General features: G+C 38.8%; 1 protein-coding gene across 2 annotated transcripts in view; it reads right to left on the bottom strand.

The window, feature by feature from the left end:
• The window catches only part of LOC136874510 (sodium-dependent neutral amino acid transporter B(0)AT3), an 80,205-nt gene extending 62,762 nt beyond the window's left edge, over positions 1–17,443 (bottom strand). Inside the window, exons 1-4 of one of the 2 annotated variants that reach the window (XM_067148145.2) lie at positions 17,253–17,443; positions 10,079–10,254; positions 9,400–9,623; positions 3,610–3,693 (exon numbers count right to left, since the gene is read on the bottom strand). In XM_067148145.2, the coding sequence (XP_067004246.1) occupies positions 3,610–3,693; positions 9,400–9,623; positions 10,079–10,254; positions 17,253–17,443 (675 nt within the window). Of the gene's footprint in view, positions 1–3,609; positions 3,694–9,399; positions 9,624–10,078; positions 10,260–17,252 lie in introns of both variants that reach the window. The other variant, XM_067148146.2, reaches the window with a different exon arrangement.
• Positions 17,444–18,330: the final 887 nt, after the last annotated feature.

Raw genomic sequence — 18,330 nt, 5'->3', positions numbered from 1 at the left:
TATTGTACAAAAGGTGTTAAGTGCAAACCAAAATGGAACTGAACCCACAATCATCATATGGCATAAATCAGTTGCCTAGCACACTCCACATTAGTACAAGGCTTGTAGCTTAAATACCAGCCAAAGAGAACAGAACTGTCAAGGCCAACATTGCTCTATAGTAGAGCACTTGACATGAAATTCAAAGGTTGTGAATTTGGTTCCCACCTATATCCCGTTCATCATTTCTGTTCTGGACATGACCTAATAAGCTAAAAGTCTGTTTGAAGTACAATTCAGTAATGAAAGCTAAATACTGAATAAAAATGAATAAACTTCCCAAAATTTTTGACTTACAGTAAAATTCCTTTTCATTAGCTGTCTTTCATACAATCAAATCAACATAAACAAAATAAGTTGGTTATTAACAACAACTTATTATATAATTTTGCTTGATGTAAGCATATTTTGTTCTTTTTCTCTCTGAATTTAGGCAGAGGCCTGCCACTTAAGACTGCACCCTATTATTCTATGTTTAAACATAAATTTACAGTACACACAATTGCTCCATTAATTTTCCAAAAGCATTCTTCAGTAAACAAGTGGTGCGGCTCCATGGCTAGATGGTTAGCATGCTGGCCTTTGGTCACAGGGGTCCCGGGTTCCATTCCTGGCAGGGTTGGGAATTTTAACCGTCATTGGTTAATTCTGCTGGCACAGGGGCTGGGTGTATGTGTCGTCTTCATCATCATTTCATCGTCATCCCCATGCACAAGTCGTCTACGGGAGTCAAATCAGAAGACCTGCATCTGGTTAGCCGAACCTATCCTCGAACTCTCTTGGCACCAAAAGCCATGAGCCATTTCAGTAAACAGTTTTCACCTACACTCAAAAACCACAGTCCACTTACAAACCAAACAGTTTATGTTAGCAAGCTGCAAGCTTCAAGCTACTGGTGAGACCAATGACATATCTTAGTCCAAGCACAGCAGCTGAAAGGATCAGATGTAATGTACGTGGGCTGCACTAAGATAGTGGACTGCTGTGTTGAGTAGGCAGTGAATTGCTGTAGCAGTTGTGCGTTGTTTGGCTTTTCTGTGCTTCACTACAGTGCTATAGTTGAGCTTCATAATATCTAGTGGTTGTCTTGTGAGTCTGTAGTTACTAGGAGAGTCCCCAGATGTCAGGGGCAATCAGTTAGAAGGTAAGGGTTCGAGTGACTTTTGTGCTTGTCATTTTCTGCATAATTGCTGTTCACTGCCAACCCATTAGTGCTTCTATAGGTGGCTTCAGTGTATTGTAGTACCGTATTTCATAATGCATGAGAAATTGTATACCACGGATGAAGCACTTTTCCTCACATTGGGTACCGACTTTAAAGAAAATGAAGATGGAAAAGATTTAACTCTGTCAATGCTGGGTCCAAATTCCAAAGATCTAAAATAATTGTGGGAAGCTTTGCATGAATAAAAATGCCAGAACTATATGCAAAGATATTTGACTGAACTATATAACAAAAAATTGACATAATTCCAATATAATTGTCTATTATTGGAAATTATGCAGGCCCTACAGTGTAGGGGTACCATGCCTGCCTCTCACCTGGAGGTCCCAGGTTCAATTCCCAGACAGCTCAGGGTTTTTTACCTGAATTTGAGGGGTGGTTCGAAGTCCACTCAGCCTACATGATTACAATTGAGGAGCTATCCAATGGTGAAATGGTGGCCCTGGTCTAGAAAGCCAAGAATAACGGCTGAGAGGATTTGTCGTGCTAACCACATGACACTTCGTAATCTGAAGGCCTTCAGGTTGAGCAGTAGTCGGTTGGTAGGCTGTGGTCCTTTGGAGCTATTGCACCATAGGCTTTTTACATTTTAAAAATTTGGAAGTCATAAATTGTCCAGTTTACTCATTCTTTGTTGCTAGTGTTTTGCCCTATTATGCCAATTTTTGCTCATCAGTTGGTAACTAGCTCACCTATCCAGATGCAAGCCTAGTGCATACAGTGGAGACCACTGCGTAGGCTGCTTGGAGTGTCAGGCAGTGTCACTGCACTATGAGAGACTCCATTTAATGCACTAACCATACATCTTGGTAGGTGTGCTAGTTACCCACTGATGGGCCTAAATTGGCACACTGGGGCAAAATGCTGGCAACCATGAATTAGTTATTTGGAAAATGTATGATTTCCAATAATGGACCAATTATAAGGGGTAGTCAAATGAAAACCAAACACCCGCCATAACACACAATCTACACAAAAGCCGGTAACACCGTTGTTACGTATCAACCCTGCCATCGCTGCAGTAGGGAAACTGCATAGTGACAACTCACTGGTGCACGCAGTTGTTGAGTTATGTCTTTGTTGGTGCGCGGACTGGTCTAGTGTGTTCGCTGTGTTCGACCAGCTGTAGAACTGGAGGCAAGCAAAGAAATGTCTGCTGTGTATGGCGAACATAGCACGTCCATGGAGAGTTTGCACAAATGGCATAGGAGATTCCGAGAAGGGCGCACATCACTGCAAGATGATGCATGCCCAGGACAGGCCCATCAAGCCATTACTCCTGATGTGATAGGGTGGAAAAACGGACAAATCATGGAGGAAGAAATTCATGTTCAGGTCGGCATTAGCCATGGCTCTGTGCATGCCATTATCAAAAATCACTTTATATCCACAAAATCTGCATGCAGTGGGTTCCACATCTACTGACGGAGGGACAAAAGATTGACAGAATGGCATCAGGTCTGAGTCATCCGCAGCGGTACCATGAGGAAGAGTATTTTTGGTGACTTGAAGAAATACATTCATGGACGTCTGTTTCCTTCGGACACGGAAGTGCAAGAGTGGGTGCAGTTGTGGGTCTGTCAGCGATCTACCTCATTCTACAATACAGGAAATGGTCTTGTCCCCCAGTGGAATAAATACGTTGAAACTTTTGGTGATTACTTTTGAATAAAACTATTCCATGGTCACATTGTAGTGGGTGTTCAGTTTTCATTAGACTTTAAGATTGATATAGGCTGATGGTGCCCGTAAAAAAAGGGTGAAACATGTACCTATGACTTTTACGTATTATGTATAAAGTTTATAAGATTAGAAAGATTCCATATCCATCAATTTCATTGGACTCCCCTTATTTATTGGGATAATGAATTTACTCATTCAGGGTAAATATTTCAGGTTCCCAATGGGAATCAAAATCTACATAAAAGATATAGTCAACCCGTCGTGTTTTAACAACATGAATAAATGCAAGAGAGAAAACAAAGTATCCTGTACAGCAGGCAAAGCCAGCTACCATAAGCACCTGTTTCACAAGGCAATGCTTGGTCTCCTGCTTCACTGAGAAAAAAACGTTCAGATATATGCATGCTATAAAAGTGATTTGATAGAATCTGAGGATGTTCTTGTACAACAAAACATGTTATTCTGTTATTAGTAAAATGTTTTCTTTTCTAGGTACACTGTTTTCATAAAATTGTACTTTCCTGTTAAACAGATTGAAAAACTTGGAGGTGAACATATTATTTACAGTGCTAAAATATCATATAACTTTTCTACATCTGTATCATTTCTGACTTTGTAAAAGAAATACACAATGTTAGTATGTAAAATAAAACTTAACTCACCATACATTCAGGTTCTGGAGTGTACGAGTTGTTCTCATAATACCTATTTGGACATTTTGACCACGGCAATTCTGACTGGAAACTCTGAAATTAAATGATAAATATATAATTATTTTGTTACATGGTAACTATCATGATAAAAGACATAGATCTATAAATGTGGCATTAAATATACAAATCATACAATGGCTTTTAAGGAAAGAACCACTTGACGCAGAAGTTATCAAATGTTTGTTTTTCATATACATATATATACCCTACACTAGTAGACGTAGTCACCTGCCTATTATTATAAGACATATGTTAAGATGACCTACCAAAGGAGATTTGGATGAATAAGCACGAGCATATAAATGCATGTCAAAATTATCTATATTTACAAAAACAAAACAAAAATTTACTTGTCACAATATAAAAGGAATCTACTGTAGTTTCACAGAACAGAACAGTACACAAAATTCAGAGAATCTGCCAAACTACCAATTAAAACTGAATAATACTTATGAAAGGAATCATAAAACTTCTGTTGTTGCCTCAACAATAGGAAGGCGTAAATACACTTAACACCATAAAAAACACCCCAAGTAATAGTTCACAACATGCAGCATAGAGAGAGAGATTTATTAAAGAAATAAATTGTCCGTCCTCCAATGAGGGTGACCATTTGGATCTGGAATACAGTTTCAATTTCAATTGAGTTTAAAAATGTCAAGAAATGAAGATTTAATCGTTGAAGCTGTTATCTTCTTTTTTCCCGGGGTTAGTGGGGGAGAAATGTCAATCACGTTCTCAGGTACAGATGGAAGTGAATGATTTGCAGAGAGTCCCTCAGTATCTGTATTACTATTTTTTCTAACTCGCAGAATAGAACTTTCAAGTTTTGTAGGAAGTTCGATGTCTGACTAGGGAGGGCGCCTCTTGCTCCGAATAGCAGGCCTCTGACAATCCACCGATCGATACTTGATTGTCATCAGCTGGAAGAGTCAGGGAATTTCTTATTTCAGTGTTTGCAGCATACAGGCTTGTTTCAGGAGCAGTATGTGGTTGTCATTCTTTTGACTCCTGATAGGCAGAAAACACAGTACTTCTTCTGTCCCCAGTAATCTAAAGTTGAAGTCAAAGTTTGCCTATTTTCTTGTCCAAGCAAGTTCTTTACAAATGACTTCACTTTCATTTTCATGGTAGGGATGGACAGCCTTTGTGTTTGCATGGAGCTGCTAGTTGCTTACGGAGTTCTATCATATAACCCAATCTTGAAAGTGCCTTTTTTTTCCCCCTCTAAGATGAAGTACTGAGAATATATAATTAATTATTGGAAAGGAACAAAGAAGTGTCAAATCCAGTCATACATATATGGAGAGAGAACTGTCAAGATGGCCCCTCAATGAGTGTTGATGCCTGCCCTCCTGATGAAACTGGGAGGCAGAAATGAGCTCGTCAGGGGCTGAGAAGAGGTAGTCACAGCCCGCACTCCAAGATGTAGATGACATTCTCCTCTGACTGACTCATCTGTATATAAAATAAATTTTCTATTGTACAGTATTATTATTCCTTTAGTTGAATAGGCACCATTACATCCCAGAGCAACAGTGACATGAAAGCAGAACCCATTGTCCACAATTGTATATACTGTCTGTGCTCAGTACTTAAATGTTTATTTTATTTTATGACATAATGAACAGTTAAATTGACAGTAACAAGAGTAGGCACTACCACAACGCCATTGATTAGAAGAAGGAGAAGAAGATACTGAGAAAGTGGCTGAGCAGTTAGGGTTGCACAGCTGTGAGCTTGCATTTGGGAGATAGTGGGTTTGAACCCCACTATCGGCAGCCCTGAAGATGGTTTTCCGTGGTTCCCCATTGTCATACCAGGCAAATGCTGGGGCTGTAGGCCTACCTTAATTAAGGGCACCACTGCTTCCTTCCCACAGCTAGCCATTTCCTATCCCATTGTTGTCATAAGACCTATCTGTTGTGTCTGTGCGATGTAAAAAAATAAAAAAGAAAGAAAAGGAGAGGAGTGACCCTGTATTCCACAGGCTTGGCTGGAAATACTCCCTTTTCCATTGACTGTGGGATTTGTCCTGTAACCACACAGAATGGACACCACTGAACCTGTGCACAGAACCCTTCAGGGCTGAGATGATTGCTCCCGCTAATCAAACAAACTTTCCAGGAACTGGACATGTCTTGTACATGATACATACTCCTCATTAACATAACCTCTGAAACATCCAGCTCACAACCTTGCATGTACTATATACAAAATGTCCGGTTTTATAAGTAGGCAGCTTTCTATTTCCACCTATGTGGTTTTTCCCTGGCCCTTACTACCTGATTCTAGCACGATTAAACCTCATCACCTTATCAGCCCGGTAACATGCTGAGTATGGTGACAGACTGATACTCCCTGAGTATCAGTCCTTTCTAATCCTCCTTGCTGTTTCTTTCTTTTATTAGAAATAACAGCATATTGGAGGTTGTGTAGCTTGTGTTATCACCCCATGGAGAGGGGTTGCGGACTTTAGGAGCCTCAGAATAAAAAAAAATGGAAAATCATGGAAAACCATTTTAAGGACTGCCAGTGGGATAGTGGATGAACTCAGTGACCTGTCATAATGGCCCCACAATGAGTCTTGATGCTCATTCTTCTGATAAAGCTGGAAAGTATGAATAAGCTCATCAGGGGCTGAGAACTGTATGTAGTAGAAATGGAATTGATGAGAGGAGAGACATTTAGTTGAAGATGACAGTGTATGAGGATGTGTGTGTTTTTATATTTTCCTTGTCTTTTCTTTCTATTGCTTCCTTTTCTCACAATGACCCGTCATTGTGTTTATCCTAGTATGTGCTCCTATTCATTTTCCTATGATTCTGTTTTGTTTATTTTACAATGTTTGTTTTGAGCTAGGGACTTCGTTTATGTAAGGATTTTTGTGGATGATGTTGTACTGTAGGGAGTAATAAGTATGATGCAAGATTGTGAGCAACTGCAAAAAGATCTCAACAATGTTGTGAAATTACAAACCATTATTCTCGTCATTATTCCGTATTGAAAAATATCTAATCACCTTTAAAATTCTGGTAATTTCTATGTGTATTTGACCACACAATAGTGGAATAAATTGGATTGAATAGGTACTCCTTGTGTAAACTTTGTGATTAATGTTGTGAGATGGACAGCAGGCAATGGTATGATGATAAACGGGATGAAAAGTCAGGTTGTGAGTTTCACAAAGAGGAAACGCAATCTCACTTTTCATTACTGTGTTGAAGGGGTGAAAGTTCCTCATGGCGATCGTTGTAAATACATAGGTGTTAATATATGGAAAGATCTTCATTAGGGTAATAATAATATAAACAGGGTTGTAAATAAAAGTTACAGATTTCTTCATATGGTTCTGAGGTTATTTAGGTATTATAGTAAGGATGTAAAGGAGACGACAAATAAATCTTTGGTAAGACCATAATTAGAATATGGCTCCAGCGTGTGGGACCCTCACCAGGATTACTTGATATGAGAAGAAAAAATCCAGTGAAAAGCAGCTTAATTTGTTCTGAGTGATTTCTGACAAGAGTTGCCTTACCAATATGTTGCAAAGTTTGGGCTGGGAAAACTTGTTAAAAAGAAGATGAACTGCTCAACTAAGCGATATGTTCTGAGCAGTCAGTGGAGAGATGGCGTGAAATGACATTAGTAGACGAATAAGTTTGAGTGGTGTTTTTATAATAGGAAAGGTCACAATTTGAAGATAAAGTTGGAATTTTTTTTTTTTTTTGCTAGTTGCTTTACGTCGCACCGACACGGTTAGGTCTTATGGCGACGATGGGACAGGGAAGGGCTAGGAGTGGGAAGGAAGCGGCCATGGCCTTAATTAAGGTACAGCGCCAGCATTTGCCTGGTGTGAAAATGGGAAACCACGGAAAACCATTTTCAGGGCTACCGACAGTGGGGTTCGAACCTACTATCTCCCGAATACTGGATACTGACCGCACTTAAGCGACTGCAGCTATCGAGCTCGGTTAAAGTTGGAATTCAAGAGGACATATTAGGGCAAATATTCACTCATAGGAAGAGGAGTTAGGTATTGGAATAATTTACCAACGGAGGTGTTCAATAAATGTCAAAATTCTTTGAAATTATTTAAGAAAATACTAGGTAAACAACAGACAGGAAATCTGTCACCTGGACAACTATCCTAAATACAAACCAGTGGTGACTGATTGAAATGATTTACTGAATGATTGATATGCTAATTTAAATTTAAATCTGCTATTTATTTATGAACTGTAATTGCCATACTGGATTGCTCATCTTAAAAAAATATTATTTTGAAAAGGAATTTTACTCTTCTCACACTTTGAGTACGGCAATTACCCACCGTCACCAGTGGTACTAGGCATGGCTTACTGTAATAGCTGAAAACTCAAACTGAAGAACAATTTATGCAATATCCCATTAGCAACAATGTTGTTTTGTATAAATAAGTACTTTTTCCTCACAGTAGCTTCCTTACAGAGGAAGTATTAATAAATGAATAGGAATGAAATAACATATAGTGAAAAATAAATTTGGGAATACCAGAACTTAAAATTTATTTTATTTTATTAGCTTCCTGAAAATTGTCAAGGCTGCCACAAGGACAAAGCATAACAAAGATAAATAATAATAATATTAATATTAATAATAATAATGAAGTAAAATCATTGTCATATTATACCTAGGTATCATAAATTAAATTAATTAGTTTTATTAAATTACAAAATGTTACGTCTTTTCAACATTTCTGTATTGATTAGAAGAATGGACTATAACACAGAATGACTGTTAAAAGTTAGTCTTTTCAAAGTTCATGTTACAGGAGTATACTTCGCATCTCGTGAACTGAAAAAGTAAAAATAAAATAGCGAAAACCAATGGGATGGAAAGATCAAATAAAACAACTCTCCTTCCCCTCAAAGCTAGTAAACTTGTATATCTTGGACATATCATGAGGGAAGATAAGTATAAACTCTTACAACTGATACTCCATGGAATACTGCCAGCAAATGTGGATCTGGGAGACATCGCATTTAATGGTTAGGAAATGTATGGGATTGGTATGGCAAAAATATGAATTGACTTCTGGATGTTGCTAAACATCATCATAATCATTTCTTTGCTCCAGAAAGCTGGGTACATTGTGTATGAGCTGCCTCCACTACGTCCTATCCATCTACAGATGTTGTTCATATATGCTATGCCAGTTTACATCTCTAATTTCAAAGTCAGTGACAATCTGCTTCTCCCAAACATCATGAGGTCTTCCTCTTGGTCTCTTCTCAGGAACACTGCAGTTGAAGTATGTTTGAGGAGTCCTGTGGGGATCCATCCATTTTTTAGTGACTGTATCATTTCAATCTCTTCACTTCTAGGGTCTCCAGTCCAAGCTACTTTTGGATATCCACATTCCTTACTTTATCAATTTTTTTTTTTGCAGACAAAAATGGAGGAAATTTATTTCTGTTGCCTAAAGATGACTCTTTGTTGATCCAGTAAGTGTTGCTACTTCCAGACCATCCATCAATATAGACCTAGGTAGCAGATATATTTTGTACAAGTTGATTTTGGAAACTAACAGAAATTTTTCATCACGTGTTGCTAAAGAAAAACTTAAAAATGTCAGAATGATCACCAACCTTATATAGGAGGTATGTCAAAAAGAATTATACATCAGAATCCTAAATTATTCCATGTAAAGGAAATGTTAATAGGATGACAGTGTCATTAGATGAAAAAACCAAGTACCTGGACGAAGTAGAAGAGGCACCATGCAATGATGGTATTGTAGTAGAGGGCTACGTTAAATGAAACCACTGCACTACTGATGCCAATGCCGCCCAAGTACGGAGATACTTGGTTCCACACTCCAATGGCACCCTTACGTAATCGTTGACCAATCGCCAACTCCAGGTAAAAGATGGGAATACCCTCGATGGCCAGCATCACAAAATATGGAATTAAGAAGGCACCTATAAAATAACGTTGTCCTATTAAAATAAATTTTAAAGTACTTCTTCATAAATCATAATTATTCATTTCTTGTGAATGTAATAATGAATGTAATAAAACATTGTGAAAACAAGTCTTGCTGTCACTTTTTACATCTGTAATATCATGAAGGGTAGACAAAAGAAAAGAAATACCTTGGATTTCAAGAACAATCCTATTTCACACTGATAAAATTGTCTAAAGTACATTACGACACAATATATTTCAAAAGGTTATTGGTAGACTTGTATAGCATAGAGCGATTTTCAGATACATGTGAAAAATATAGGTGGTAAAATGTTTTTACAGTAATAGCTGCTTGTATGAATCTTCATAAGTAGACTACTTACAAGTATTTAAATTTAATCATTGCTTCAGACATATCATGTGAAGGTATGTGGGTCACATAATTCTTAAAAGATGATTTGTGACCTACCTCCACCGTTCTTCTGCGCTAGATAAGGAAACCGCCACACATTACCAAGGCCCACTGCATACCCAATAGTGGCCAGCAAAAAGGTCAGCTTTGAATCCCAGGACTCACGGTCATCTTCTCCAGCTTCTGGTTTGAACACTCCTTTACCTTCTCCAGAACCAAGTTTCAAGGGCTTGCTAGCCTGTGGAAAATGGACACAAGTGGAACTAGTTAAGAACGTGAAAGAGACATTTAAGATTAAGGAACATACACACAGTAGGACTGATTGACTGCTTGATCAAATGATTATTCATTACTTTAAAGCAGTGATGCGCAGATGCATTGGCACAGGGGTGTAAATGACACAGACATGCTCTCATGCACTATATGACTGAAGCTTGCATTCGTAGTTAGTGTCAGTTAGTGTCATTTTGACATGAATGGGAAGTATTGTACTTATTTATGTACGTTCAAGGGTTGGCAAAATGTTTCATTTGTCATAAAACCTTGAACCAATTGAAGAAATTCAACCTAAAATGACATTATATCGTTTATCACAGTAAGGATTATGATCAATATAAAGGTGAAGATCGTCTAGCACTAATGAAGCGACTAAAGGAGGAAATGATCAACCAAGAGGTATGTATTATATTAATATCCTTCAGAGTTTATGATTAATTTATGCCTAATCATATTAGCCTATTAAATATGTTTCAAAACTGAATACGCACTAACTATGATGATGTCATTCAGTTACGCATTATTAGTACATTGCTACATGGTTCGTAAATATGATTATTAAAAAAAGACTAAAACATGAAATTTTCATATTATAATAATTATTTGAAGTAATGTTAAGTTAAGTTTACATTACTCTGTTTACTTTCAGGACAATGAGCCAGCCGTATGCCTCTTCTACAGAATTTCTCTTTAGTTGGCAAAACAATTACAAAGTTCATCTGATGGAGATTTGATCAAAGATTGTTTAAAAATGGGGTGGAAAAATTTAGTCCAGTAAACCTATCAAGATGGACTTCGAATCGACGAATTCAAGATCTTAGCGAGGAAGTACGGGTTGTTATTGACAGTCCGCAGGTCACCGCTGGTTCACTGGCAAGCAGCTGCTCATGGGCTGTTCTAGCGAGCCAAGCCTGCACATGCCTGATTTAAAGGCACATTTATTGTATACACTCCTTTCTCATACAATAAAACATAATGTAACTGGCAGGTGAGTATATAAAGTGTATTAGGTAAAGAAACGATGTGGACTGAATTAACAGTAGCATCAAAGGAGGGTGCACTATATGTGTGTGTATAGCACATTTTGTCTCACTGTGTATTTCTATCACGTTACTGAGTTTTGTATTCCGTGTTAAACTGACTTTGGTCCATGAGAGGACAGATAGCTTGTAGACAAACAGCTACAACACAAATACTCACTCAGGAATGCAGGTGTGTTGTTCATCAACACACTCTTGTACTTCCAGTTGATGTCGTCTACAGCAGCACCAAGGCATTTTTTTTTAAGGTCATTGCTTCAACTATCCTTGACTGCACACCTCAGACATCTTTGATGCCTAGTATGTCACATATGGTTGCACAAATGGCATGATAATCTCTTCTGAGAGTCCCACTTGTATCTCCAGCACCACATCATTCACATCCACGCTTGGTGGTACCACGGCACCAGAATGGGCAAGTTGTGCTGGTCCAATGCCTGGCATTATTGTACTTAAATTGGAAAAGCATTACTAGTACTATGACTTTTGAAAAATCAATCAGAAGATAAAAGATAACATGAAACTGTTCCTAGCCATGAGAAAACATGCTGCCAAAACCATCCATGGAGTTAAATGTGGATTCCACCAACAACAGTTGGAACAGATAGACCAGGATTTCAAAAAATAAGAACAATACCCAGGATTTCTACAAAACTGTCAAACAAAACCTAAACAAATATACCCCTCCAAGCCTTCACTTTAAAAACCTGAGTGGCAAAGTTGCTTACAATGATGAAGAAAATTGTCAGGTTTTGGCAAAATACTTCAAGTTTTTGCTTAATTGTGAAGTTCCAGAATCAAAATTTACCTTTGAGGAAAACTTTCGCACTCAGAAAGAAATCAAACAAATCATCCATCCACTTAAGAACAATAAAGCACCAGGTGAAGACTCAATAGTTGCTGAACTCTGGAAGTGGGTACATGAGAAGGCAATTAGTAAGTTAACAGATATCATCCAAGACATATGGTAAACTGAGAAACTGCCTATTGACTGGACATTGTCCATGATTCATCCACTTCACAAGAAAGGTGACAAAGCAGAGTGAACAACTATCATGGCATATCACTCCTCTCAATAATGTACAAGGTTCTGTTGAAAGTACATCAAACCAGGCAGAGGCACAACCGGATATGCAATAGGGAGAATACCAAGGAGGGTTTAGAAAAGGGCATTCATGTGTTGAACAAATTATGAACCTCAAGACCATTATTTCTTACTTGAAACTGAGGAGTATGGAATGTGTGGTGACTTTCATTGACTTCCAGAAGGCCTATGACTCAATTGATCAAGGTACCTTAATCCAGATCCTCAAGGAATTGGGCACGGATAACAAGACAAGAGCAGTCATTCAAAATACCCTGTTAAACACGCCATCCAAAGTGAAATTTAGGGGAGAAATTTCAGACAGCTTTCAAATTAAGATAGGAGTGAGACAAGGAGATGGACTCTCTCCTTTGCTCTGTGTTCTGGAGAAAGTTATTTGAGAATGGCACAAAAATCTCAGTAGTGCAGGTGTTGAGAATGGGGTCAAACTAGGCTGTAAGAGCAAGAACCTAACAATTGATTGCTTAGCCTTTGTGGATGATTTGGCAATTTTTTCTGATTCATGTGAACACATTCAAAAACAAATAAACCAGCTTCAGATGCAAGCAGCTAAGGCAGGCCTCCAGATTTCATTTGAGAAAACACAGTTCATAACAAACATCAAGATAGCTTCCAGAAATCTACAGATCAATCAGGACAAACTAAAATGGACAGAGAAATTCAAATACCTAGGCAAGTAGATAGAACCTAATATTTCTGAGAAAGAGGTATTCAAGTCAAGAATCAACAAAATAGAATGGCCTACCAACTCACCAAAGATATCTATAACAAACGGTCAACATCTTTCAGATCCAAGCTTAGACTTTACTGTACAGTAATTTGACCAGAAGCTTTATATGCTGCAGAATGTCTCTCAGTGAATAAGAAAGGTTTGGCAGAACAACTAGAAGCCAAAGAAAGGAATATTTAAGGAAGATCTTGGTCCCAGTAAACGAAAATGGAGAATATAGAAGGCACAAACACAAACTACTGTGTATCTGCAAATGGAGAAAATAACAGATACTATTAGGAAAAGAAGGATTTATTTCTATTGTCACTTAACACAAATGAAACCAGAAAGATTGTCCGCTGAAGTCTTTGCCTACTACTTGAATAAGAAAACTAAATTCTGGTTCACTGAGGTGGAAAAGGATTTACAAGAATTGGGGATCTTCAATGATAACGTCTTGCAATGTGACCATTTAAAGAAGAAATTTGAAGATTTACAGAGTTTTTGAACAAAACTTAAAATGAAAACAGGCAAGACGTGGACTGAAGAACTGAAGGAAGCTCACCGAAGAAGGATGAGGGAGACTGGATGAGTGTTAAAGCTCAAGACAGAAAACATTTGAAATAGCGTAGTCCACAGCTGGCCAAAAGAAAAGAAGGAAGTGCTAGTAAGATATTTTGTCTTCTGGAGAAAGAATAAAGAATATTGTTCCAGTTTGTTTCGATAATAAGAAGAAACTGGCTCATAAAAATCTTATGATGCATTGAGCAATTGCCATGATTCTGTGTCTGTAGGCCATGAGTTAAAGCAAGAGAGTTAAAAATGATTCACTGTTGGGATTCAGACATGAGTTCCCCTGCCCATGTTTCATCAGCTGACAAACATTTTATAGGGTAGATCATGGAAGATCACTGACGAAAATGAGGGATATTGGAATAGACAAAAGAGAGGTTGAATGGGTGGATATATTCCTAGAAGATAGAACTCAGAGAATTAGAGTAGGTGAAGCATTATCTGATCCTGTAATGATTAAGAGAGAATTCCCACAGGGCAGTGTTATTGGATCTTAATGTTTTCTTATGTGTATATGTATACACACACACACACACACTGCTGGAAAAATATAATTAGTACACGTGGAAAGACGACATCGATTTTGATCCGATGAAGGCAGATGCCACCTGGGGGATAGTAGATTTACTGATAACGGTTTCAACATCGTCCACCAACAGATAGCGTAGTGACATAGCTGCCACAGCGCCATCTGCGTGTGCCCTTTAATAGGGAATGTTTACAGCCATAAGGCTCAGTGTGATGTAAACATGTGTAGCAAACAGGTGCCATGCTAAGGAAATGCACTCATGCTTCCTACAGTTAACTGAGAGAGTTTGACAGAGGTCAAATTGTGGCCTTCTGAGTGGCGTGGGTTGGTCCTTTCGGAGAACTGCCATACAAGTTGGACGTGCTACATTAGTTGTGCAATGATGCTGGTTGTAATGGTTACGTGAACATTCTCACACCCGTAGACGAGGTTCTGGACGTCGACGTAGCACAGACGTCCGCAAAGATTGTTGTATTGAAAGGGCAGCATTGGCAGATCGTACAGCTACCACAGCACAGATAAGAGGGCTTGTGAGCAGAGGTGTGTCAACACGAACTGTTGCCAATCAGTTACTAGCAGTGGGACTATGGGCACATACTCTTCCACTCACTCCACAGCATTGACGTGCATGGCAGTCAGGAGATCACTTGGAGGATGGAATGGCAGGCTGTGGTCTTCAGCAATTAAAGCAGATTCTGCCTGCATGCAAGTGATGGTCATTTGCGCGTACAACGTAGACCTGGTGAGGTCAGTCTCGTAGAGTGCATTCGTCCAAGACATACTGGCCCCACCTCAGGCCTTATGGTCTAGGGTGTGATGAACTACAACTCTCATTCACCTTTGGTGTTTGTGGAGGGAACACTGACCAGCGTTCAGCACATGCAGAGTGTTGTAAGACCCGTTCTTTTGCCATTCTTGCAACAGGAAGGCGGTGTGTTTTTCCAACAGGATAATGCTTCCCCACACACTGCACATGAAACTCAATGTGCTCTGCAAGACAGGCAGCAACTTCCCTGGCCAGCACGATCTCCGTACTTGTCTCCCATCAAGCACGTGAGGGATATGATGGGACGACAACTGACACGTGCGACTTGTCAACCCACAACCCTTGTAGAACTAGGTGAACAGGTTGAACAGGCGTGTAATAATGTATCCCAAGATAGTATTCGCCATCTGTACGATTGAATGGATGCCATAATCAGCGCCTGCATTGCTGCCCACGTACTAATATGGGTGTTTCAGCATGGATCGACACTTGGTACCTTAGTACCGCTTGAGCTATTGATCTGTAAATGTAATCATTTCATGTACTCCATAAATGTACTGTTTCAACAATAAATTTTGAGTGAATGGGAAAAGTCTAAGAGTGTGAACTAATTTCTTTTTCTTTCCAGCAGTGTATATATAAATAACATGAGTAAAGATCAGGAATCAGAGATAAGGCCTATTTGCAGATGATGTTATATTCTATAGAGTAGTAAATGAATTGCAGGATTGTGAGCGACTGCAAGGGGACTTAAACAATGTTGAGAGATGTACAGCAGACAATTGTATGAATATAAATGGGATGAAAATTAGAGTTGTTTCAAGAGGAAAAGTCCTCTCAGTTTTATTTATTGTGTTGATGGGGGTGATAGTACCTCTTGGGGAACAATGTAAGTATGCAGGTGTTAATATAAGGAATGATCTTCATTGGGGTAATCATATTAACGAAGTAGTTAAGAAAGTTTACAGATCTCTTCGCATGGTTATGAAAGTATTTAGGAGTTATAGCAAGGACGTAAAGGAGAGGGCGTATAAGTCTCTAGTAAGACCACAGCTAGAGTATGGTTCCAGTGTATAGGACCCCTCACCAGGACCACTTGATATGAAAACAGGAAAAAATTCAAAGGAAAGCAGCACAATTTGTTCTGGCTGATTTCCAACAAAGGAGTAGAGTTACAAAAATGTTGCAAACTTTGGGCTGGGAAGACTTGGGAGTAAGGAGATAAGATGCTCGACTATGTGGTATCTTTCAAGTGTCAATGGAGAGTTGACGTGGAATGACATAAGTAGACGTATTGAATAGGAAAGATCATAACATGAAGATAAAGTTGGAATTCAAGAAGACAGATTGGGCCAAATATTCATTTCTAGGACGAGGAGTAAGGGACTGGAATAAATTTTCTATGTAAATGTTCAATAAATTTCCAAATTCATTGAAAATATTTGAGGAAAAGCTAGGTAAACAACTGATAGGGAATCTGCCACCTGGGTGACAGCCCTACATGCAGATGATTGATTGATTGATTGATTGATTCATTGATTGATTGATTGATTGATTGATTGATTGATTGATTGATTGATTGATTGATCTTCCTTAATAAACATCTCTTCAAGACGTACTAAATGTACATAACACGACCTAAGAGGTTGAAAGTCTGTTTCGATTACAATGCGGTCGTGAAAATTCAATATTCATTGACTTGGCCTTCAACGGGCGACTTGAACGCACTCTACAGTGTGACGGCAGTAGTGCCAGACCTGTAGCTTAGATCATTTCCAACAGAATGAAGATGGCCTAGGCCACCATAGCTCAATTGGTAGAACAACCGACGCGAAATCGAGAGGTTCGGTTCCCACTGGTGTCCGGGTGGCCATTTTTGTTCTGTACTAACATCTCTTCAACACGTATCGTTACTAAATGTACGTAACACGACCTAAGAGGTTGAAAGTCTGTTTCGATTAGTAAATCTTCATTGCCAATAATATACTAACTGGATGTCGTTAAGTTTATCAACGCAGCTGAGTGTAACATTGTGTGCTAGCGCATCCACCTCACTGCAGAGACAGTTTTGCCACGCACTGTACTACTAACAAAATTGCAAACATAATTTCCTCAACTTCGCTAAACAGGTCTTCATCACGGACAGGTTAAAATATTTATAATTTTGAAAGAAACGTAGGTTTACTAATTACCAGAACTGACTGACAGGTCATACACATGAGGATATTATCACTTGTGATGTCTGACCTTGGTGTTGGGGCTGGAATCATCGAAGGCGGCGTTGGTGGCACCGTAGGTGTTGGAGTTGCCGTTCTCTACGACGAGGCGGCCGCGCATCTCCTTCATCTCGAGTCGGTCCAAGGAGCGTTGAGGGTTTAAATTCTGCGAGCTCTGGCGCCGCACCAGATGCGCCGTGTTGGCCATGGCTTAATTACTGTCTGAGTTCAGGACCACATGGTCTGAAAATACAGAGAAAATACCATTTCTAAACAATATTCTTACGACTTAATAACTACAGGATCGAACTACACATCAACAGAGACTTGATAGGTATTTGAATATTGTGTGATAACCATAATGAGATTAAAAGAAAGCAGTTGAGTCTAATAATAATAATAATAATAATAATAATAATAATAATAATAATAATAATAATAATAATAATAATAATAATAATAATAATAATGACCGATACACACTCCAAGCTTAAATTCAGAAGCGGGATCTCTGAACCTTTAGAGATCAAAACACGTGCCTGTGAAGATGGGGTCCATGCAATCTAATGTTAAATACGGCACTACATCACTACCTTCGTGATGTACAGGTCGTACTATAGCTCCGATGACGTCACGCAAAGAGGCGAACTGTTTCCTCCGTCCGACTCGTGCAATGCTAGGACATGATACGTCTGTACCTTGTAATTATGAAATATTCACAAATACTGTATTAAAATACAGTGGTTTAGTTGGACCGGAACGGGCCGGAACGCCGTTCCGGAAAATATTTTCCCGCTTTAGAATGACGTAATATTTTTTACATTCAGTAAGAAAATCTTATAATCTATACATAGCGCTGAAACGTCATGGGTGTACTCTAGCGGACTAATATCGAACCTTACGGTTTTATGTTCATAAGATAGGTCGCTTTTACACTCCTGGGCGGTTTTCTGGTTCTCTAAGGTTGGCTACACTGCTATTGGATTCGGAGAGCGGGAAGTGAGCACAACAACTTTCTTCCACGTGTTATGTTTGTGTGAATCCAAGTTTTATTTTATGATTTGTTCAATTTGTTCAATTTGTAATTATGAAATA

This window comes from Anabrus simplex, chromosome 5 (assembly GCF_040414725.1).
Source record: "Anabrus simplex isolate iqAnaSimp1 chromosome 5, ASM4041472v1, whole genome shotgun sequence".
Lineage (NCBI taxonomy): Eukaryota > Metazoa > Arthropoda > Insecta > Orthoptera > Tettigoniidae > Anabrus > Anabrus simplex.
Note: the sequence above shows the minus strand (reverse complement) of the source record. Positions and strands in the feature narration are given on the sequence as shown.